This window comes from Bidens hawaiensis, unplaced genomic scaffold, assembly GCF_021521415.1.
Source record: "Bidens hawaiensis isolate Kalapana, Puna unplaced genomic scaffold, B.hawaiensis_p1.1 tig00029887_1, whole genome shotgun sequence".
NCBI classification, from domain to species: Eukaryota; Viridiplantae; Streptophyta; class Magnoliopsida; order Asterales; family Asteraceae; genus Bidens; species Bidens hawaiensis.
This window is the reverse complement of record NW_027494964.1, coordinates 76,710-100,501: the sequence shown is the minus strand read 5'-3', so window position 1 is coordinate 100,501 and position 23,792 is coordinate 76,710. Positions and strand designations below refer to the sequence as shown.

Below are 23,792 nucleotides of genomic sequence, written 5' to 3'. Positions count from 1 at the left end.
TCATTTTCACTATTAATTTTTCCTTATAAATGGAGATCGATCTAAATGCCCAAAATTCATGATATAACCTCGTTGGTTGAATCTTGCATAGGATAGACAATTATTCACTTTGAACTTTCCATTGTAAAATATACTGAGTTTCCAACCATCAGTAGACTAATGTCCTTGAATTGACTATTGTAAGCATAGATGACAATGCATGTTTACACAAGACTTCTTCCTAGTCGGGCCATCTCCTCATTATCATGTCCAATAATGATCATGGAACACTAGCTTGGTTATGTGAAAACTCTAGGAATTGATAGTACGCCCAGCAATTACATTCAAATCGACCTCACTTCTCTTTCACATATGTGATTTACTTGATGTTAAGCTAAGCCTCACTTTTGTCACCGAATGTCAAATGAATGGACTATGACGTTATTTAAACATCCTTTACGTACTCGAGATACATATATTCAAACAGTAACGTGAAAGGCTCTCCCTTTCTAGATAAGGTTTGAGAAAACTCTTAAATACCATTTCTATAAACCCAAACGGTCGTATTTTAAATGGCCTCCCTCTTTTTCTTGCATTTTGAACAAGTTAAAGGGAAAACAACAGATTAAAGAAATGGTTCACTTAACATGTTTGCTTTTTATTGATTTTAATTCAAGAAATATTGCTTTTTATTAAATAAAACACAGAATGACAGTAATGCAGCTGTCAAACCAGCTTAAATTTTTCAAACCAACCATTACATTAAACTTCAAAGAAGTAAACAGAACAAAAGTAAAAATTATCACACAAAAATAAAAGCTTCTGTTCAAGTTGATGCAGACTTGTCTTGATTTTGCAAATACCTTTAGTAAAAACAAACAAAGAGAGAGATGTAAGTAGAAGTGAGTTGAAGCCGTAGAGCCACTAAAACCAAAAACCGAGCCAGGACCGGCTATTAGAGGTGTAAACAAGCTGAGCCATCCATGAGATTCTCAAAATCATGAGCCTAGATTAGAGCTCGTTTAATAAACGAGAGGTGTGAATTTCTGACACGACATGAACCTAACATGAAATTCGAGAGTTTCGATATAGTCTAAACAGGTTCAGGCCAGTTTCGAGTCGAACTAGCAAACATGTTTAGCCAAAGGTGTCGTGTTCGTGTCAGCCGGCGTCGCAGGTTGGCCCATTATTTATTTTTTTGAATTTTTTAAAAATGTGTCTTGTGTAATAACTTAAGTCTTAAACTATCTGGGTATTTTTTATACCAAAATCTAAACGTTAAATTCAAATGACATAGTTTAAACATAAATTCTTCAAACAAATAAATATACCATGTGAACTTAGAATTTTAGAATACAAACATGTGAAATAAGTCAAATAACTTTCTTTCCAGGTTAAACAAGCTGTATTCATGTCAACCCACAAATAAACATCTTCAAGTTCATGTGTGTAACACGCTTTTTAGGTTAGTGTTGTGTTTTGAGTTCAACCTGCCAACCCGCTGCGCGACCCGTTTCTACTCGAGCCCGAGCTTCACATATCAAATTTGACTAGGAGTCCAGGCCCATGAGTCAAAACAAACTAATTGTTATACTACAAATATAACTATTTGTATTATATATGTAAAGTACATAATTAAATAGTAAATATTAATATGCATAACACTATGATAAAAATAACTAAATAATATATACTCTGAAATATACTAAATTATAATTATAAATACATAAAAAACAATTATATATGTCTATAGATAAACTAACTAAATACTTATAGTTGGAATCCTTATTTTCATCCATATATTTAACTAAAAAACATCTTAACCATACAATATGTTCATCTTTAAGAAAACCTTACATCCGATTTCTTATACATCTCTCTGTTCAAGTAAATAATACCAATTATATTATGCTTTCTCTTTCTTCCACTAACAAAAAATATATGGAATGACTATATGGAGTGAATAATAATCCATAGAAATCACTATTCGATCCATAATTCTATGCCATATTTTAGGAGATCGGATGGAGTGCAAACTTTGATAAAAACCCTAAACTATTTCTTAAATTATATGGTAGGAGATAATATAGGGATTCCAATGTGAATGCTCTAACACGAGCTTTCTTAAACTAAACGAGTTCCAGCTCCGCTTGTTTACACCCTTACCGGCTATGTCTAGCACAATTTTTGGTGAAACCAAACCGTTTTTAATACACTGGAAAGGCATTTTAAAGAGTACTCAAGCATTGTAATATCATTATGCACAAAAATAATCTAAAAAAATACAATGGTTGTTTCATCAAAGTAGCTTACCCTTGATGTTTTGCCCAACGTGAAAGTTGATACAACTGAACCGTTTCATTTGAAGCATGACATCCTAAAAGCAGATAATTACGAGGCTGCACCATCCATGCAAACCTCATGAATAATCCAGAATACACACACATCGCTGCACAAAAAATGTGAGGGTAGTTCGTTAATTAGTTATCTTACTAAATAGGCTTGTCAGGCACGTTGAATAACAAGTTAAAATGCCACTTTTTATCCGAATATATAATTGTATGGGTAGTTTGTGTGTCAAATAAGATTAAGAAACTTATATTGTTTCATAGCAACCTAACTTACTTTCAAGTTTCAACTGTTTGACCAAGTTGACCCTTTTATTTTCACCTTTTTCTTTAATTATTTTATACCCTGACAGATAAATAAAAAGCTTAATCTTTATAACCACATTCATTTAATCTTTATCTGCCTGGACTTTTTAGCCAATTAATTTTGTTAATGACTGATAAGTGTTCTCAAAAAAGATAGAAAACTATATATTAATTCAACGATAACCTATTTTTTAAATAAAATGATTTAGAAGGTTTTATGCATTAAAAATAATACACGTTGGTCTGGTTTCGGCTCATTCAGCCAATTTGACCAATAACTTTCAACCTGTTTGACCATTTCACTTGTTTTCTTTTAAAATTCTTTTGTTTTACATGTTTGACCAAATAGAGATAAACTATTAAGTCAAGTGAACCTGCAGTCATGTTGCCAGATATCATCTCTGGAGGTTTCTGCATGTCCACTAGCCCCTGTCATATTTAACCAATCAAAAAATAATAATGAAAAATTCTGTGATAATATTATTAATGATATAGTAATGAACGTACCGCAGCAACAAATCCCCAGTTGGCTACAGGACCCCAAAAATGAGTGGTTTTTGGCCCAACAGGACTGTTCAAGAATGCTCGAAAAGAAGCCATATATAGTCTTGCTTATAAAACTTTAAGCACCACTGAAACGATCAATTTAAAACAAATTATAAATAGTTCATTAGTTCTAATGCGTGTGATGAAACTGGATATGAGCATACGGTAACATCATACAGATATTGAAAACTGCAAAAAGAAAAGAAAAAATGATGGCCACTAACATGACTAAAAGTCTACAACTGTATGTCACATAATGCAACAGTTGCTGGAATAAGAAGATTGAAATTATGAAAGGCTAAAAATTTCAAACTTTTTCAAGAAGTCTACAAAAAAAACAGACAGCAACAATTGTTGATATAAAAGACAAAAATTTATACTTTTTCAATATACAAATCATGTACCATTAAAAACAACACAAAAGACATGAAGTCCAACTTGAGTAAATGATCTTTTGTGACTTCTGTTTCTATTTTATTCAAGTAGCAACACGCAACTTAACCGTACACTATATTAAAGAAACGCTGAGTTCCAATCACTTATGATTAAAATATGAAAGTACTTGTTAAAGAATATAAGGTATTGTGTTACATACTTGACATACAATGAGATTCTTACCATGAGCCATTTATGTGATACTAATAATATAAAACTAGTTAAAACCTTCAAAATAAAAACAAAAACATACTTCCTAGTTTCATATATAAAATCATTCATAGCTTACATACTTCCTACTAACATCTCCAATTGTAAAAAAAAAACACAATCTTAATACAGTCCTAAAAAAACTGCAATTAATTAATTGGATGGTTATTTGCAGATTAAACCCTAGCAAAATACTACAGCAGCATATCATCGCCAACAAAACCCTATAAAACATAGTTTCCACACTAATTTCAACAGTAAATACATTAACACAAACCTAATCAATGAATGGTATAGGAACAAGTTGCAATCGGAGTAAAATAACTAAAAGGATTGTTGATAGTGTGCCCTAATTTCCAAAACAACTGATAATCGAATAATAATAATAACAAAAGTGAAATATAGAATCGAGTGAATAAATATGACCGGAGAATAATAAAACAAATGCTTACCGTCAGCCGCCGACAAAAGCAATGCCAGGAAAGCTCGAAGACCACTGACTGGGATTCACAATTTTTCATCCGGTTAAATATGTTTGTGTGAACCCCCTAACAAGTTTTATTTGTACAAATACAGCCCCTACACAACTCAAATAAGTGTGGTAATAGACCTGCAAATTTACAATGCTCAAAAGGTCTTTTTAAGGTAAACGCGGTAACAAACCCGACGTCCAAAATAGTATTGACTCTGCGTATAACCCTAAGCATACGAGACTACGAGTCATGGAGACTTATCGTTGGTCTGGTCTAATGGTGTGGGTATACTCAACCCCAAAATTACTTTTTGCTATCTTTTAAAAAACAATGACTCACTTGTTTACCGCTAGTTCGGCGTAGTCTCTTTACCCGAATTTGATTTCTCTTAGGATGTGTTTGGCTGAGCTTATTAAAATTGCTTATGTGTATTTTGAAAAGCTAAAACAATTTAAAAGGCTCCAATTTGAAGTTTTAAAGTTTTAAACGGAAGTTTTACCAAACATCTTTTGTTTTTAGAAAAAACAAATAAGCAATTTTTAAAAGTTCGCCCACCCTTACACCAATGCTTATCCTATTTATGGACTTTTGCATTTGTGAGGATCAAATTCAATCCAGACCCTAAAGGCAAAATTCCTTCCCATAAAATTTCTTTTTATGAAAAGATCTATTTATGTTTGTGTAAGAAGCAATGTATTAAAAACTGACATTTTACTTATACCGCTTAGCTTAAAAAATGGTACAGTTAGTTGAATTGGGTTGTACCGGTAGGTTCAACCGGGTTGAATAACTTACCATGTAATTTCATATAAATGCAACTTAATTAAAAAAAAGTTCAAAATTACATGAACTATAATAAAAAATAATCTAAAAGCTAATCCATAATAAAAAATAATACAAAAGTACTTGATTTTTTAAACAAAGTTTTTAAAAAACAAAAGTGTGAAATAGGTTTATCACATCGTTTACAGGTTTACTCATTTTAATTTTATCAGTCATTTTTAAATATACAGGTCCCACAAATAACAAGAGCTCCAAAACTTCAAAATGAAGCTCTTTAAAAATTGTTTTTTCTTCTCGAAAAACAACAAAATTATAAACTCATCCAAACACCCCTAAAAACAGGTAGCTAGTTCAAACCGGTATAAAGCACTGGTGAGAAATGACAAATAGCACACAGTCACTCATCAGTCAAGGACCGAGATCAAATCCATGGCGAAGTCAGTCGCTGATGATCTGATCGACTTCTTAAACGCTTCTCCCACAGCCTTCCACGCCGTCGGTAACATCCTTTCTATTCTATTGATTATATTAACTGATGCCTTGAATTAACTGTTATTTTACTTATAGTTTTTATATTACATAATATATATATTGTTTATTTATTTTTATCATAATTTTGTACATAACAATGATTACGATATAAATATATATTTAGTATACTAGATAAATATTATATATAAATAATAGGCTTGTTTAGGCTCACGAGCTAGCTCGGGCTTGGGCTCATGCTCGATTAATAAACATGCTTATATTTAGGCTAAACTTGATTAATAAACATGCTTATACATAATAACTCACAAGATGCACGTCAAAACATTTTCGATGTTTTGGATACTAATTTTCCTGTTACTGTAAATCTTTGGGTTTCTTCATTTTGGGACATATACGTATTAAATTATTGCCATGGTTTCATAACTGTAGTTTACCATAGTTCAATCAAAGGCCTTTGGAAGACACTATATGTGCATCAACTTTTTTTAGAATATTAATTTTCATCTTTGTGTTTAGGTATGTTGCTGGAAACGGGTTCCACATAGTTGGTGCACATACCGACAGTCCTTGTCTTAAGTTAAAGCCTGTTTCAAAGGTAATTTCTTTAATTTTGACAGAAGTTAAGAGGTATGATGTGATATTTATTATATCTTGATTAGGTATCAAAAGGCGGTTATTTGGAAGTTGGTGTTCAGACATATGCAAGTGGTATGTGGCATACATGGTTTGACCGTGATTTGACCATTGCTGGAAGAATGATTATTAAAGAAGGAAAAGGTGACGGTGCATCATACTCGCATAAGCTTGTTAGAATTAACGAGCCTATTATGCGAATTCCAAACCTAGTAATCCACCTGGCGGACAGGTAATATTTCGTATGAATCGATATGGGCCGGGTGATTGACCCGAAACACTTTTTGTACTGAAATTAAAATGATTAGTGTGTTAACTGCTAAACATGATTGCAGAAAATTACTTATGATGCAACTCAGCTAAATTTCATCCTGTTTGACCCTGTTTTCTTAGCAGCTATATTTTACCTTTTAACACAAACTTAACTTGAGCTAGTGGTGTAAACGAGCCGAGCCGACCTGACTAGGCTCGAGTTCGGATCTTTTAACCTACGAGAGCTTGAGCTTGAGCTCGGCTCGTTTAACATATGAGAGCTCGAACTCGGCTAGATTCGAGCTCAATTTCTAAAGCTCGAGCTTGGCTTGTGAGTAGTTTTTTCAAGCTCAAGCTCGGCTCATTTGTTTTTTAATTTATATACATTTATAATTATTTTTTTTGTATGTATTTTAATTACAAACAAACAAACGTACTTGGTAAAATCTCACTTGTAGTAAGGCTATCGGTAGCAAAACTTATATACATTTTTATTACAAGTTTTATATTTTAGTTAGATATATCATCATTTTATATATCATAATAAGTATATTAATTTATATATATCTATCATATTAAATTAAAAGTTTCATAAATAATATTTATAATAGGCTCGTTAAGGCTTGTGACACAAGCCAGCTCAAGCTCAATAAGTGAAGCCCTGGCTTTGGCTTGTTTATTAAACAAGTTGTTTTTTAGGCTTGAGCTCATTAAAGCTCGGCTCGATTGGAGCTTACATTGAGCCGATCTCAAGTAGCTCATGAGCGGCTTGGCCCGCTCATACCTCTAACCCAATCTACGCATTCATAAATTTCAAGTAAATTGTAAATGGGTCAAAAATTTTAAACTGTAATTGTTGTATTGGCTTTTGTTGGGTAGGAGCGTTAATGATGGATTTAAGGTGAATACACAAAGTCATCTGGCCCCCATGTTAGCAACCTCTGTTAAGGTAATCATTTTAATTATTTTATTTGATATATATTAGTGACACATTCTGTCAAATAATTGGTATATGTTTATTAGGCTGAGCTCGGGTGGGCAAAAGTAAAATTGCACTAATTTTGACGTTATTTTACTAATCTCGTGAAAATAACGTTAAAAGTGGCGGAAGGTTAATCAGGCATCATGTGGTGGCGTTGATAGCCGAAAGACAAGGGCACATGCACCAATTAGCCGGTGTCCCGATGATTGAGTGCTATGTGCCTTATGTCCAAGGCTTGATGCAAAACTACTATCGAGCCGGGGGTCTCACCGGAAGCAGCCTCTCTATCCCTATGGGATAGAGGTAAGGCTGTCTACATCTTACCCTCCTCAGACCCTACCATAGCATTGCTATTGGTGGGATATACTGAGTACGATGATGATGATGATGATATTTATTAGGCTGAGCTCAATAAAGTGGTTACTGATAATGGGCCAGACGGGAAGCCCAATGAAAGCCCAAATACTTCTGGTAACCAGAAGCATCATTCTCTTCTTTTGCAGGTAATTCACTTTATTTATTTAATTTCACATAATCAGTTTTAACACAGGCATTCAAACACTCATTGAGATTTGTTACAAGTTTATTTATTTGAATATACTAATTGCTGGATTTTCTTAAATGTAGCTGCTTGCAGCTGAAGTTGGGTGTAAACCAGATGACATTTGTGATTTTGAATTACAAGCATGTGACACTCAACCAAGTGTAATTGCTGGTGCAATGAAGGAATTTGTATTTTCTGGAAGGCTTGACAATCTTTGTATGTCTTTTTGCTCTTTGAAGGTAAGAATTACTGTTTTTGTCTAGTGCATGTTTCCATAAGAAACATGTATGTACATGTGTGTATGTGCATATACATATACATATACATATACACACACTCATATATATATATATATATATGAATAGAGAGAGAGAGGTTAGTTAATGTACAAAGCGAAATTAACGTGTGAAGGTACAAAGCCACCAACATCGGACACATGACGCGTGGGTGAGGGGTATATGCATCTGCAACAATTACTCATAAATATTAAATAATTGCACAATCATATATAGCTAATTACGCACAATAGTACACAACATACATAAATTTATTACACAACATATTGCATAGCGTATAAAAATATTTACACGACATATATTATGTTCACACTACGTTTGCTTATAATTACGCAACCCATGTTTATAATTATGAAACATATGCTTATAATAACAATTGACATAATTACACACCTCATATGCACAATACACAACGTTTTAAAAATAAGTTGATTTTTTTTAAGGTAATGAAATACCGTACTTAAATTAAAGAGAATAAGATGCTCGATTTTATGGTATAATGTAAAAAAAAGTTAACAAAGTATATAAAAGTTTTTGCGTTTAAAAGAATGGTGGAACTAGATTAAAAGCCAACAATGGAGGCTTTTCCTATTTTGTCCTAGCCATAAAATTCCTTGTACCCATGTCACACCTCTAACGTCTCTACCATTTATTAGTATGATCGAAGGCGGGGGTCACTTACACGTTTTACATCAAAAACACTTTGTATTTGATCTTCTACACACACACAGCAGACACACGTAATTGTGTACTACGGTTTTGGGTTTGTAATAAATTGTTTATAAATTTTAGGCGTTAATAGACGCCACAGAGTCAGAAAAAAGTCTTGAAGATGAGATGGTATAAGAATGGTGGCATTGTTTGATCATGAGGAAGTTGGATCTAATTCAGCACAAGGAGCTGGATCTCCAGTTATGTTTGATGCTCTTTCCCGCATTACAACTTTCTTTTCTTCAAATTCACAGGTAACAATAATAATAATAATTTCATACCCTAATTCTTTCTTTTTAATCTGTAATTCGACTTTATAACCAATCACATAATATAAATCCATCGGTAATGATATGCAGTTACTAGAAAAAGCCATCCAAAGAAGCTTCCTGGTGTCTGCTGACATGGCACATGCCTTGCATCCAAATTATATGGTTTGTGTGTATTTATTACATTATTATTCTTTTTATACAAAGATTAATTCATGTATTATCTTTTTTTTTCTCTCAGGATAAACATGAAGATAATCATCAACCAAAGTTACATTCTGGGCTTGTGATTAAACACAATGCAAATCAACGATACGCCACGAATGCGGTTACTGCTTTTATATTTAGAGAAATAGCAGCCAAACACAGTCTTCCTGTTCAGGTAGGCCCGTTAACCTTTTAAACTTTAATAAGATTATAAAGAGTATGTAAATTAATAATTTGTTTTTTAATAAGCGATTATGGTGTTGTAAGCATTTGAATACTCTTTGGGCGGCTTTCACACGTTTAAGTCTGGTTGGTGGGTTGACAAGTTGAATTGTTTAACCTGAACATGACTCGTTTATTTGTGTCAAAAACCTCAACCCTAACGTGCACACACTTAAAATCGTGTAGCCCAAACACGACCGGTTTAACTTGTTTATCTAAACATATCAAACGGGTTGACGGGCAATAATCAAGTTGTAAACGTGTTAAACTAAACAAGTTAGCGGGTAGACTTGTTTAATTAAACGGGTTAAATAGGTCAACCCAAACCCGACTCGTTTAACCCATTTATCTAAACGTGTCAAACGGGTTGGCGGTTAATACACAAGTTGTAAATGTGTTAATCGGTAAACGAGCTGGTGGTTGACATGTTTACTAAACAGGTTGGTGGGTCGACCTATCTAACTAAATGGGTTAAACATGTCAACCCGAACACAACTAGTTTATGACCCAACCTGGCTCGTATCAACTAATGCCACCTCTATTGAAGATCAAGATGAAATAACCAATAAGTTTGTACATTTATTATTATTCTAATAATGCGCGCACGCACACACTTGAACAAAAGGTTTTATGTAAAACAGGACTTTGTGGTACGGAACGACATGGCGTGTGGTTCAACCATCGGGCCGATCCTGGCTAGTGGAATTGGGATTCGAACCGTTGATGTTGGGGCCCCACAATTGTCAATGCATAGCATAAGAGAGATGTGTGCGGTTGATGATGTGAAGCATTCATATGAACATTTGAATAGATTTTATGAAGAGTTCACATGTCTTGATGCCAAGGTTGCAGTTGACATTTAGGTTCATCGAAGTGGTTTATTATTCTACTTGATAAACTTTTCATACTAAAATATTAGGGGTGGCAACCTTGACCCAAACCATTCTAAATGGGTCAATTTGGGTTGTTTTAGAATTCAAATGGGTTGATTTGGGTCATTGGTTTTAATTAAATGGGTCAAAATGAGTCACTTGAAATTTCACATTCTTATTTTTGGGTCAAAATGGGTTGACAAATTTAACTACATGGGTCGATGTGGGTTAGTGTCTTAAGGAAAAGTGACATGTTTGGGTTGAAACGGGTTTTAGATTGGAACAATATCGGTTTAGATTTCGGCTCGGATCAGCTTTCGTGCTGACACGAGTTTTAGCACTGGACGGGTTGGGTTTCGGTTTCTTTCGAGTTTTCGCACTAGACGGGTCGATTTTGGTTTTTGATTCATTTTCGTCGACATTTCGGTTTCGGTTATATTGTCGTTTTTTTTATGAACGAGGACAACGGCAAAAATATTTTAGTTTTTTTACTTTTTTCGTTATTCGTTTATATTTTGAGTTATGATTTTTTTATTGTTTTTTTTGAATTTTTTTTTAAGGAACTTTGATCTTAATAGAAACCATCAAAAAAAATTCAAAAAAATTAATAAAAAAATCATAACTCAAAAAATAAAACAAAAAAAAAATGTAAAAAAACTAAAAAGTTTCGTTCATTGTCCTCGTTAAAAAAAATCGACAAATTAACCGAAACTGAAAAGTCGACAAAAACAAAACAAAAACATGCTGAAACAAGCTGTTAAGTGATAAAACGAACTGAAAAATCGCTTAAGCAAGCTGTTAAGTGCTGAAACGAATTAGAAAATCGCTTAAACGAGCTATTAATTGCTAAAACGAACTGAAAAATCGCTTAAACAAGCTGTTACGTGCTGAAACGAACTGAAAAATCGCTTAAACGAGCTGTTACGTGCTGAAAGGAACTGAAAAATCGCTTAAAAGAGCTGTTACATGCTGAAACGAACTGAAAAATCGCTTAAACGAGCTGTTACTTGCTGAAACGAACTGGAAAATCGCTTAAACGAGCTATTACGCGATGAAACGAACTGAAAAATCTCCTAAACGAGCTGTTACGCGATGAAACGAACTGAAAAATCGCTTAAACGAGCTGTTACGCGATGAAAAGAAATGAAAAATCACTTAAACGAGTTTTGGCCCAAACCCGTTTTGACACGTTCCAACCTTGACCCGTTCTAACCCGAACCTGTTGACCCTAACCCGTTTCCACCCAACCCAACTCATTTGCCACCTCTATAAAATATATCATTGATCCTTTAGAAAGGTACTATTATTTCATCCTTTCTTTATGTTGTTAATTTGAATATCTTTCCACGCTAGTCTTTATTTTATGACCTTGGGCCAACTCTTCTAATTGTTCATGAATCATGATGGATTCGTGTTTGGAGCAATCTTGAGAACCATCATTCAAGAGATGAAATATTGTGGTGTTCATGTTACTTACAAACTAGAATATGATAGACTAAAGGTGTCCATATGCTTGAAAACCAATTACATATGTTTGAAAGTTGGCAAAGATGAACAAAACGCAAGCTGATTAAAGGTTTATTGATCCCACGTAGGGTGGGTAAGAAAAACAAAGGTAAAAGAAGATGGTCATAAAAAGGGCAGTTAACTTATGTTTAAAGGTATGCAGCCATGTGGTGAGCACAGAGTGAACTATTCTTTTGCTTTTCACTAAATAATATCGTGTGCTCATTACATTGAATGACATATATATATATTTTTGGAGAGCATCTTTTGTTATGGAAGGGCTTTAACCAATTTTCAGTATAAAGTTTATACCTCCAAAATCATTATTTTTTCAAACTCGGTTTAAGCTTTTTATGTACTTGCTCTCAAATTAAAGTTTGCAGTTTGTGTTTGCTTAATTAAACATAACGTAAAGTTTTGAAATTAAAGCATATTTTTTTAAATTATTCAAGTTTGAATTGTGTTCTAACAAACTTTAATATGCATTATATATAAAGACTCGTCAACTCGAGTTACAGAATTGAGTTCAAATCAGATTTTTGTCCATTATGCTCTTCATATACTTAGGTCAATCTCATCTAATAGTTGGTTATACAGGAAATGGACTTGCTAAGCAATGTCATTCTGTTAGTGCAAAAAGGTTGAGGTGGTTGCACGCATTTCCCTCTTGTTTCTTTTTATTTTCTTTTATTAAATTGTTACATATATAATTGTTTATTTATATTTCACCGATGAATGTCACATTCAGTATGCCAAAGCCCATGACAGCTCTTGAATCAAAAGTCTTCATCAATAACTTCACATGTAGCGAAAGCGATCAGCGATGGGTCTAGATGACACTAGTCCCCTTTTGATGTAAACATATCCATAAATTTTTATAGACCTCATATATGAATTATCTGCAAACATACACAACCAAATTCTAGGATTTTCATTATGTTATAAAAAACTGAATTTATTTAATAGTTTTTTTTCCTAAAGATGTAGACAACCATATATAATTCATGACATTTGCAGTTAAACTCAGCCCTTAAAACTCATATAAATAGGGAGAAATTAAATACAAAACATTATCCGAATTCCGAAGTGCATAACTGCATACCAATGTCATGCATAAGTTTCTTGTACCCAGGCCCACCATTCACTAACCGAAGGCCCAGTTTGGATATTGAGACCAAACCAAGTTAAAAGATACTAAAATATGATTGGTTTACTCGTTTTACTAAGCTTGATTTTTATTTTATTTCATATACAATTTACTTTTACTCTGAATACGCTTTCTTTGTTTTATTAAATGATCTTGTCATTTGGATTTTACAGTGTTATTATTTTAGGTAAGCGAAGATAATACTTTTTTTGTAGTTATTAAATTTATATTTAACTTAAATATAAGTCTTATATTTTCAATACTCAATAATTTTAAATAATTACAGTTTTATGCATTTTTTAAAACCGGTCAAAACAACCTAACCGGTCAGACCAGTGAACTGGTAAGACCACCAGTTCGATGTCGGCCATGAAAACATTGGATTGGTTCTAAACTGTAACTTATGTCATTTATAGTTCGGAATATTTTCTAGCTTATTTTCTTTTGTCCAGTTGGTCCAAGTATGATTATGTTGCCTATTGGATAGTGGTGACTGGGTGAGCAATAACCGAATCGTTAAACGAAACCGAGCCAAAAACTGATGAAAACTGAACCAATATAACCGAAAACTGAATTAACCGAAATTAACCGGACCAAACTGAACTCTTCATATTTTAATATTTTCAAGCCTTTTTCCTTCTATTTCATGTATTATATGCATTAATAGTTTAATAATATCATTTTTATGTATTTATATCTCCATTTCATGTACTAATATCTCAATTTTATATATTTAAACCTTCATTTCATATAGTTATGCATTCATTTCATGTATTTAAACATTCATTTAATGTATTATTAAGCAAAATTTTAGCCCAAGGTAAACAACAGTGTCTAAAATTGACATGTGAATTATATTTTCGTTTGACAAAGGTAAACAACAAAATAGTTGTTTCTGATATGTAACTGTAAAATTGACATGTGAATTATATTTTCGTTCATTTTTTTATTAACAGTGTCTAAATTTACGGTTTTAGTTCAATAGTTTCAAATTTGCGATTTTTGTCTATGTGGATTCATTTCACATGCAATTAAACTCTTCCCCACTAACCCTGTTAAGCCTGATCGTCAAATCCATCAACGTGCCCCTCACGTGAGGGGCAGTTTTGTCATTTCCTCTCTAAATAAACCTCAACCCTAATTCGCAAGCACATCACGGGAGGGGGTGGGTTGTATTCGGGAAAAAAAGGACAATATTGCCCCTCACGTAAGGGGCACACTGATGAGTTTAACGATCAAATTTAACGGCGTTAGTGTGTTCGGGTTTAATTGCAAGTGAAATGAAATCACAGGGACGAAAATCGCAAATTTGAAACTATTGAACTAAAATAGCATATTTGGACAAAACACAAGAACGAAAACCGCAATTTACTCTTTCTTTTAACTTTAAAGCTTACTGTTCTTTTAAGCTTTTTGAAACCACCCCTAATTCCCGGTTGAGCCTTTCAATACGGGATGTTAACCGTTTATATTGATTGACGCTCCAGGCATGATTCACCCAAGAACACCATCAAGGAAGAAATCTACCACCGTAGGAAAACCCATTTGAATTAGGTTTCGAACTTAAGAGCTTAAGATTTTAACCATCATGTGTCATTGGATAAGGTCAACTAACTTACTGTTACCAAACACACACTACCTAACAATAAGAATAAAGATCATAAATTGAATAGTATTTGTTTTGAGTTTTGAAACATGGCTAATACATTATACAATTGCAGAGTAAAATAGTAAACCTTAGAATAATAGGATAATACATGTGAAAATGACTCGTGTACAGACTAATTTTTTTTATCAAGTTCACGAATATGTTAAAATTACAATTTATTGGTAACCCAATTAAGCATTGTGTTTCCCAATATCTACAATTACCTTGTAAGAAACAAAGATTCTTTGCAAAAAATTATTGGTGTGTTTTATTAAGGTTATCAATTGTGTCGGTTGATAGGTTCAGATTGAACTACTTTTATTTATATGATATGGTTTAAACACATTATACATACAAGAAACGATAAATATTAAATGGCAAGTTCAGTTTACACAACTTGTTAATTTGAAGCTCTAAACCGTCATCTAAATAGTTAAACCCAAATTTTTAAACAATAAACGGAAACACAATATCTTAAACCGGCTATATCTATGCTAGGGAGGCTTCAATGATTTACAAATGCCATTTTTGTTTCAATAAGTGAATTGTGTTTTTGTTTTTCTTTGAAAGACGAATTTTTTGTACTTCTAAGGGGGGAGGAGTGGTGGATGTGATGAAGTTTCTCATCACACACTCCACCCAATCAAATGGTGCCTCATCACCAACCCCAAATTCATCACATCTGATGGTTTTTTACTACTTTTTTACTAAGGGTGGTGGTGTGGTGTGGTGGTGTGTGATGGAATTTTTTTTGTTTTTGTTTTGTTTTTTTTTTGCGACTTAAAAAAATATATATATTTTACTAAAACTTAAAAAATAAAAACAATAGTTTAATAGAACATAATTCAACTTAAAAATTAGAAATAAAAAATAAAAGTTACAATTAACGTCTACTCCTCGTTTGAATCCGGAAATTCCAAACCTAAAGAACCTTAAGCTCAACTATATCCCATCTCAACCGATGATGAATATCTTCATCCCGCAAGTCTAATTGGACATCATCGGGAACGGGAACTTGAGTCGGAGGATCCGGTACCCAATCTGGAGAAATTGCATTTCCATCTTCTTTTATTAACATATTGTGTAATATGATGCATGCATACACGTAGCTAGAGATCGTGGGTTTTTTCTTTGGACGGCTCGGGCCTTCAAGTTCGTTATATAGCAACGGGAACCATTCGAGAATGTCATCGTCCGAATACGAAGAGCTATCGGTGTCTAAGGGATGTGAGTAATTCGGAAATGCCATATTTTTTTGTTGTGAATGAAGGGGAAGTTTTTGAGTTGGATTTGTGTATGTTTTGAAGATATATTGTAGTTATTTATATAGGTAAAATATGTTTTTTTTTAATTTTCCCAACCCTCATCCAACGGTCACCCCAACGGCTAGATTCCTTGGTTTTCACCCCATCACACGCGTGATGCCCATCACGCAAAGCTCCTCCATCAAGCTTGATAAGGCAGTGGTGGCGGTGTTGATAAACCCATCACGCGTGATGGGTGCTCCATCACGTGGTAAGCTTGAACTAAGAATCTTTGAATATTTAAGAAATTTTATCTCTGCCACTTAATCACTGGTCCCAGGACATAAGTGATTTTGTTTTACTTTTCGTTTGCTAATCCACTAAAAGTATCAACTAAGAATAACATTCATAAAACAAAACCACCTTAATTTTATATTCTATTACATAAGTAGTAGTGTATGAATCAGTTTTCGTTGTTCATTTAAATATAAGATACAATTTATACATTTAGTTATTATAATACCAAAAAAAATTTATATTTGAATATTTTCATTTATTTATTAAATTTTAAAACTTACTACCAAACACACACCACCCAAGAACTAGATAGCAAATTGAATAGTATTTGTTTAGATTTTTTAATCCTGCCTAACACATTATACACTTAAAAAAGTAGACCATATGTTAATATGATAATATACGTGAAAGTGACTAAGGTTCAAACTAATCTTTTATTAACTTCAAGCATATATTTAAACTACTTTATCGGTAATCCAAATAAAATACAATACCCTTGTCAAAGCAACAAATCGGTATAAAAACACTAGTGTTTTCCTTGTCGTATCAATAGTACCCGATTGACAAGTTTAGCAGAAATATCAAATACGGCCTATAGTTTTATCCATGTGAACAAAACAATCCTAACCTGCACACACTTAGAGCCGTACAACTCGAACCATCACAGGGTTAAATGTTTTAAATTTGTTTATCAATTTGTAAATAAATGAATTGTTGGGCAAAGATGTTTTAACTAAATGGTTAAAAGAAGTCAACCCGAACACAATGGGTTAGACATGACAAACCGAAAACCTTATTGTTTGAAGTCGTGTCATATATTGACGCCCCTAGGTTATGTTATTTTTACAATACCTTGTACGTTTATGACCAGACGATCCACGCCGCTAACTGAGAGTGACTATAAAAAAGCTTGAGCTAAGCTGAGCGTAAACTATCCCAAGCTCAAGCCTAAGCTTGTTTAATAAACAGTCCACTCTAGAGCTAGTTCGCAATCCTAAACGAGTCTATGATTTATATAATTCTTATTTTATAAATTATATGTGTATTTATATATTAACTACTATTATATATAGTGCTACGATAAAAATAGCTAAATTAAAGATGCCATGTAACAAATACTAAAACCAGAATAAAAATTATGTGTATTTATATAATAACTATCATTATAAATGTATTTAATTTGATTATTAAATAATAAACGAGCCCGAGCTTTGATTGACATCTACTCTGAACTGAGTCCCCGCGGTCTAAGAAGGCTAAACTTAACATCACACGAGAATCAAAATAACTGTATTACCAAAATGAACTAGAAAGATAACAACAGTACAGTACACCCCATGTGCCAGTAGTAGGTCACATCCAGAATCCACATGCACAAAACTTCTAATTAAATAACAGTTAAAGTGACAACTAATTTCACTGATGCAACCAAAAAACACAAGTAATTTGGGACCAGTAAGAGTCTTGAGGGTGCACTTAATATATAAATATAGGTATATATGTTATTACATACTGACTCACAACCTTACAACGAGTTGGCTGCAGATGAGCTTGCTGAAGCAGCACTTGATCTCAGCCGTCCGATCAGCTCATCCTATCACCACAAACACCATATCATATTAATCTAATTGCGAGATCAAATGAAGAATAGAAAATAAGGGAACCGAAAAGAAGACTTAGAACCAAATACAGACTTGAGGGTTTCGTTCGGTTTCAGTTTTTCAGTTTTACCAGTTGGGCTCGAAAATTGTGGGCCAAAAGAAAAAAGGTCCATTATAATGATTGAGTTTGAAAGTTTGGGCCTAACTATTTTTGTTGACTAACATGATTGGTTGATTAATTTTTGCACATTTGGACTTCAAACTTTTGGACTACTGACATTTAATAATTTCTAATAAACGACTTAAAATCGTTTGTTTTTTTTTTCCGGTTTGGTTGCAGCCTATTCAGTTTTTCAGTTGATAGCAAAACCAAAATACAACCAAAAAATCGTTTTTTAAAAAAATAAAACAAACTCTCGGTTTTTAATTGGGTTCTTTGTTTAAGTTGGTTATTTCGGTTTCCTGCACACCCCTAGAAAAAGAAGTGGTTACATAACCGAACCGAAAACTTGTATGGTCCAGTTCTCTGCCCATGATCTGAAAAAAGGTGTCCAGTCCGGTCCAAATCCAAACCCAGTTATCATCAGTTCCAATATTTTGAAAACCAATATAAAAATACAGTTTGGATCTTTTTAATATGATGGGCCGATATATGCACACCCGTGGGTATAATAGCATGTAAGTCACTATCTCAAAATGTTAAATTAGGTTATTTTCTGGCATAATGAAGCATTTAATCCTTGAAATTAAATGCGACTTTACTCGACTTGTTTTCAACTGTACATTGATCAATGTTTCTTAATTTGGAGGGAGCATTACCGATCTATTACAATTATGAAACTGGTGATTCAAAATAAAGTAACTATAACATAACATAATACCAAAGTTCTAAATCTTATGTGTCAAGACAAGATTATGTTTATCAATTCCATGATTTGAATAATACGAATAAAAAATTCAAGTGATTATTGTATGCAATAAAATGATAGATAATTCATGTGATGTTTAAATGCAGTAAAGAATCTTAAATCTTTCAGTGTGAAGAAAAATTGTATAATGCAAGTTATACATACCTTCTTACCTCTGACGGAGAGACCTCTCTCCTTCAAAAGCGCTCGAAGCCTCTCAACGGTCAAACTTTGAAGATTTTCAGGTAACTTTGTTCTTGACCCGTCTACATGATGAAGAAATGTCACTAAATGCATCATAATGAAAACTTTTGCCACCATATTACCAAATGAATAGATCAATTAATTTAATTTTACGTAACAGTTGCAATTCAACTCATTACTTATGAACGGGTCAATTCCGGTTATTTGGTCAAACAAGCAAAATAAAAAACACCTAGCTTGAGAGAAAAAGGTCAAGCGTACCAAAATTGAAATGTTACCCAAAGTGTTTTTTAATGCATAACCCTCCAAAATCATGCTATTAAAAAAGTTATCAACTATTAATGGAGTAATATGATTTTGTAGAAACGCTAACAATTTATGGAAATTGTGTTTCGGATCAGTTTTGACTCGTACTTATAAAATTACTAGTTTTGACCTGAATCTTAACACGTACCGTTTTGGCTTGTAGATGCCGTCCTCTTAGCTGAAGCCCTGCCATCAGCTGCTTTTTCCGGGGCCCTATAAGTAGAATAGTAATATGATTATCAACCAATAAGCAATAAACACAAATAACTAAATACTTAACATCTTGAAGACGTGTGTCAAACATTAAAATTCAAGATTACATGTAACATATATAAAATACCTCTTTCTTGAGTTTTCACCAGTACTCTTTGACCCCTTTGAACTTTGTTGCTTAAGCACAAGCGATCTAATCAGTATGTTCACTTGATCCGTCTTTATAAGTTGGCTTTCTGAGAAAACAAAACATCGAGTCAACTCTTACCGTTAAACATGCCACATTCAATATTTCTTTATTGTCATTATCCTTATCACATTCACAATTCACTATCCACACGTGACGTAAAAGTGCATCGCAATTTTAATACAGCAAATCAAATGAGAGTCAGAATTGTGTCATTTGAATATATGGTAAAAAGATAAGATTTTTGATACTGACCTGGAGGTGATGTGTCCTTCACAGGTACATAGACCTTCATTGTGCCCTGCGTAATCACATATATTCAACAACCAAAAATAAATACATATCAAATGTCCCACAAATTTAAAACTTCACACATTTTTAAATTTATGTGTATCAATTTGGCAGGTGTTTATGACTGATAATAACAAGTTTAAAACAATAGATCTTTAACAATCAAGTTCATTTCTTGTCAAACAAAAACTTAATAATCTTAACAAGTTAAAAAATTACAACAATTTGGAGGGTGCTTAAAAAACCCTAATTGAAAACAATTTACATTTCGTCAAATTCAATTTAATCTAATGCAATTAATCAAACCCGAATTTCATTTGAATCACGATTTCAAACATAATTACAAAAATTGAGTTACATTTCATAAAATTCAACTTAACTTAACGCCATTTATCAAATCTGAAGCTAGCTTCGAGTTCTATACCAACGGAAGTGAAAAGGGTCCCGATTGAATTGCGATAATTTAAAGAAATGAAAAAAAAATAGAGAAAATTTGGGGTTTATCGATTAAAACGGAATTAACAATGATCGTAATAAAAAAAGCCTAATTGCAGAAAATTGAGTTACATTTCATCAAATTCAAATTACCCAAACATCATTGATCAAATCCAAAGCACGATTCGCATTCTATACCGTCGGAAGTGAAAAGGGTCCGACTGAATTGTAATAATTTAAAGAAATGAAAATAAACTGAGAAAAAATAGGGTTTTTATCAAAAATTGAGTTGCATTTCATCAAATTCAAACTACCCAAGCGTCATCGATCAAATCCGAAGCTGGATTCGGATTCTACGCCATCGGAAGTAAAAAGGGTCCGATTGAATTGCGATAATTTAAAAAAATGAAAAAAATTAGGGTTTTTGAAGTACCAAATTGGAAGAAATGACGGGTGATGAGAAGAGGTCTTTGGAAGGAAGATCGATGAGGAACTTTGAGGCGCCGTTGGGGTTCTTGGAGAGAGTTGCAGGTCCGTCCATGGCGCCGGGTTTGATTTAGCGCCGGCGGACGGTGGAGATGAAATTGTTTGACTACAAAGTGCCCGGGAAGATGGAATTCATATGATGTTTATTTAGGTTAAGTAGTAGGTTTTTTTTTATTTACAAATTTTATTAATTTAGACAATATGTGTTTGAAAAATTGATGAATGAAGTTAGCAAACAAATTGTAAAAATGTTGTTGAGAATAATTTGTTGAGTTCAATATGCAATTGGTTTGGTTTGTAAATGAATCGAATTAACTCTAGTTTCTAGATTGTAATATTTATAGTTTATATTAAGCTACAAGACTTTCAATGTTTTTAAATTTGATTCGTGTCGTTCTTTTTTTTCCGTGTTTTAACTTTTAAATCAACTTAAAAGAGAAAAGAGAGAGTATTGACTAATTCCGATTGGTCTTCGTTAGTTCATTTACTCATGTGATCATATATCATCTTATAGACCCGCAACTTATGGACTAGATTAGGCAAAGTCTGAAGATTGCAATGTGGATTATAAAGTCTAAGAGATTGTTACTTGTCATGAGTTTCTGATTCTTGTGGCTTAGTTACCTTCCTGGACTCGTCCAACTAACTCACAACTTAGGGACTTGACAAAGTTCGAAGATTGCTATGTAGATTATAAAATCTAATTGATTGTTACTTGTCCTAAGTTCCTGATTCTCGTGACTAAGTTTCCTTCCCGGGCTCGTCCAACTAACTCGCAGCTTAAGGCTTACGTGGCTCACCATGCAATGTTATGTAATGATTCTATAAGTTTTATAATAATTTGTAATCCGAATTGAGTTCACATGAGATTGTATCATTTAATATAGTATGAAACATCCTTTTTATATTGCGTCGTCGAATAGTGAAAGAGGATACATGACTACACAAGTGCCGAGGAAGAGGGAATTATATATGATGTTTGTTTAGAGAGTTTAGTTTAATTATTATTACAATTTCTTTTTATTTAAAAATTATTTTATTTTGACAATATGTGTTTGGGAAATTGATGAAGTTAATAAACAAATTTTAAACTGTTATTGAGAGTTGTTTGGTCTGAGAGTTCAAATAGCTTGTGACTTGATGCTATCTCATAAAATTTAAGAATAAAATTGATTCGGTGTGTAGATGAGTTGTGTATTGACATTTCCCAAACATTTAAGAATAGTAGTAGATGAGTTGAGTACGAGCTAAATATGAATCGCTAGTGATTGCTCATTTGCCTTGCTTGATTGACTTCGACTTTTAGATTATAAAATTTAAGACCTCATGTGTATTGACATTTCCATGCCATGTATTGACATTTCCATGCCACTGGACATTTTTTCCAAGCCCAATGCATACAATCAATGTTTCCTAGCATTTCGGGAAATCCGTGCTTTAATGAACGTGCTTCTAGTAAATGTTGTATGCCGGAAGCATTTGGTCTTCTCGGATACTCATTTGAGCAAAATTCGATAACACATTAACAAAAATTTTGAAGACATTCGTGTCACACCCCAACCTACGGCGGAAGTGCGGGGGCGTGAGCTGATTGTCACAGCTTTCAAAGGTTACTATCATGCAAAATTATAAGTTTCCATATCTATTTAATAATTTCAAATAAAACATTTACAGTTAAGTACATCAGGTATAACGAAATTACAACAATAATTAATTAAGTTTGTATCCTAAAAAGCATCTCTACGTTATCTTCATCTTGCTAAACAACAAATGTAGGTTCCTGGACGGATCGTACACGGGATGTTCTCTAACAACGCAGGTGCGGAATCCCTGCGTAAGTAGGTTACGAGTGTAGATATAGAATAACACAAGCAATGAATCAAACACGTAATATTATTAACCGAACACGTGACTCGTAGTCACTATTACAGACACTGGAACTAGCAAACACGTCTGCTTAAACTCGAACACTTGACTAAAACCCTAAACTCCTTCACCCGACGATTCGGCTGTAACAATCAATATATACACGACAACTTCGCCACAGGCGAAGTTGTCTGTAACTTCGCATATTCAACAAGTTCGCCTGAGCGAACTTGTTGACAACTTCGCTAGTTACACAAACAAAAACATAATCAAATACACAATTACAATACAGACTCGATTACAATTACAAGACTATGAACTACTGACAAACATGTACCAACAGACTCCCCCTTGGCAGTAGCTTCATATCTTGATTCTTCAAAACTCGAGTCTTGTAATCTGCATCTCTAAGCGTGCGCCCCTTCTTTCACACATACTGTCACTACACTTTGATATCTCCTAGCTTGATCCTTCCAAGCAGGAATGTAGAAGATCTTCTTGTTGTTGAGTACTTCCAGATCAGCTTGCGACAGGTTAACAAGATGCATCGGGTCGTAAACCCGAAGCAGTTCTTGTTCATCCTCGTCCTCCATTACTGCCTCTGCAGTCTCACAGTCCACAAACCACCATTTCAAATCTTTCAGCACATCTCGAGGCATAGCTTTCATGGGTACCTCCTTGATACATCGGACTGGTTTGTACTTCATCACCATCCACGGTTTACCATCTGCTCTCATACCTCTCTCTGTATCCTTCACTAATTTTCCCTTTTGTGGCTTTAGCAACTCAAACTTCTTTTCTTTTACTCCTTCTTTCCACATTATCTTCTCAATCATTCTAGCCATATTGTCGTTGTTTCGGTTTATCAGGCCCAACCTGGCCAAATCTTTTAC

The 23,792-nt window shown here is 33.5% G+C and overlaps 2 protein-coding genes, 1 non-coding gene and 1 pseudogene across 5 annotated transcripts; 2 read left to right on the top strand and 2 right to left on the bottom strand.

Moving 5' to 3' along the window:
* Window positions 1-646: 646 nt before the first annotated feature.
* On the bottom strand, window positions 647-3,448 carry LOC143579628 (mitochondrial pyruvate carrier 1). Of its 2 annotated transcripts, XM_077062876.1 has the most exons (4): window positions 3,141-3,448; window positions 3,008-3,062; window positions 2,293-2,428; window positions 647-842 (listed from the first exon to the last, which is right to left on the bottom strand). In XM_077062876.1, the coding sequence occupies exons 1-4, from the start codon at window positions 3,231-3,233 to the stop codon at window positions 806-808; spliced, it is 321 nt and encodes a 106-aa protein (XP_076918991.1). In that variant the 5' UTR covers window positions 3,234-3,448; the 3' UTR covers window positions 647-805. The 2 variants fall into 2 exon arrangements, with proteins under 2 accessions (XP_076918991.1, XP_076918992.1); XM_077062877.1 differs by lacking the exon at window positions 647-842 and having other exon boundaries at window positions 2,289-2,428.
* A 2,061-nt stretch (window positions 3,449-5,509) lies between these two features.
* LOC143579621 (putative aspartyl aminopeptidase) lies at window positions 5,510-10,568 on the top strand (annotated as a pseudogene). Its single transcript, XR_013143495.1, has 10 exons — window positions 5,510-5,517; window positions 6,089-6,167; window positions 6,232-6,437; window positions 7,337-7,406; window positions 7,841-7,942; window positions 8,067-8,222; window positions 9,072-9,244; window positions 9,350-9,424; window positions 9,501-9,641; window positions 10,330-10,568. The product of XR_013143495.1 is annotated as a putative aspartyl aminopeptidase (transcript).
* A 1,659-nt stretch (window positions 10,569-12,227) lies between these two features.
* Window positions 12,228-12,344, top strand: LOC143579634 (U5 spliceosomal RNA). The gene has a single exon (XR_013143499.1). It is a non-coding gene; the product is annotated as a U5 spliceosomal RNA (small nuclear RNA).
* Window positions 12,345-17,677: 5,333 nt separating this feature from the next.
* On the bottom strand, window positions 17,678-21,147 carry LOC143579627 (protein LOWER TEMPERATURE 1-like). Its single transcript, XM_077062875.1, has 6 exons — window positions 20,981-21,147; window positions 20,077-20,122; window positions 19,762-19,870; window positions 19,570-19,634; window positions 19,077-19,177; window positions 17,678-17,996 (listed from the first exon to the last, which is right to left on the bottom strand). Exons 1-6 carry the CDS (start codon window positions 21,086-21,088, stop codon window positions 17,928-17,930), a joined length of 498 nt encoding a protein of 165 aa, XP_076918990.1. The 5' UTR covers window positions 21,089-21,147; the 3' UTR covers window positions 17,678-17,927.
* Between the last annotated feature and the right edge of the window lie 2,645 nt (window positions 21,148-23,792).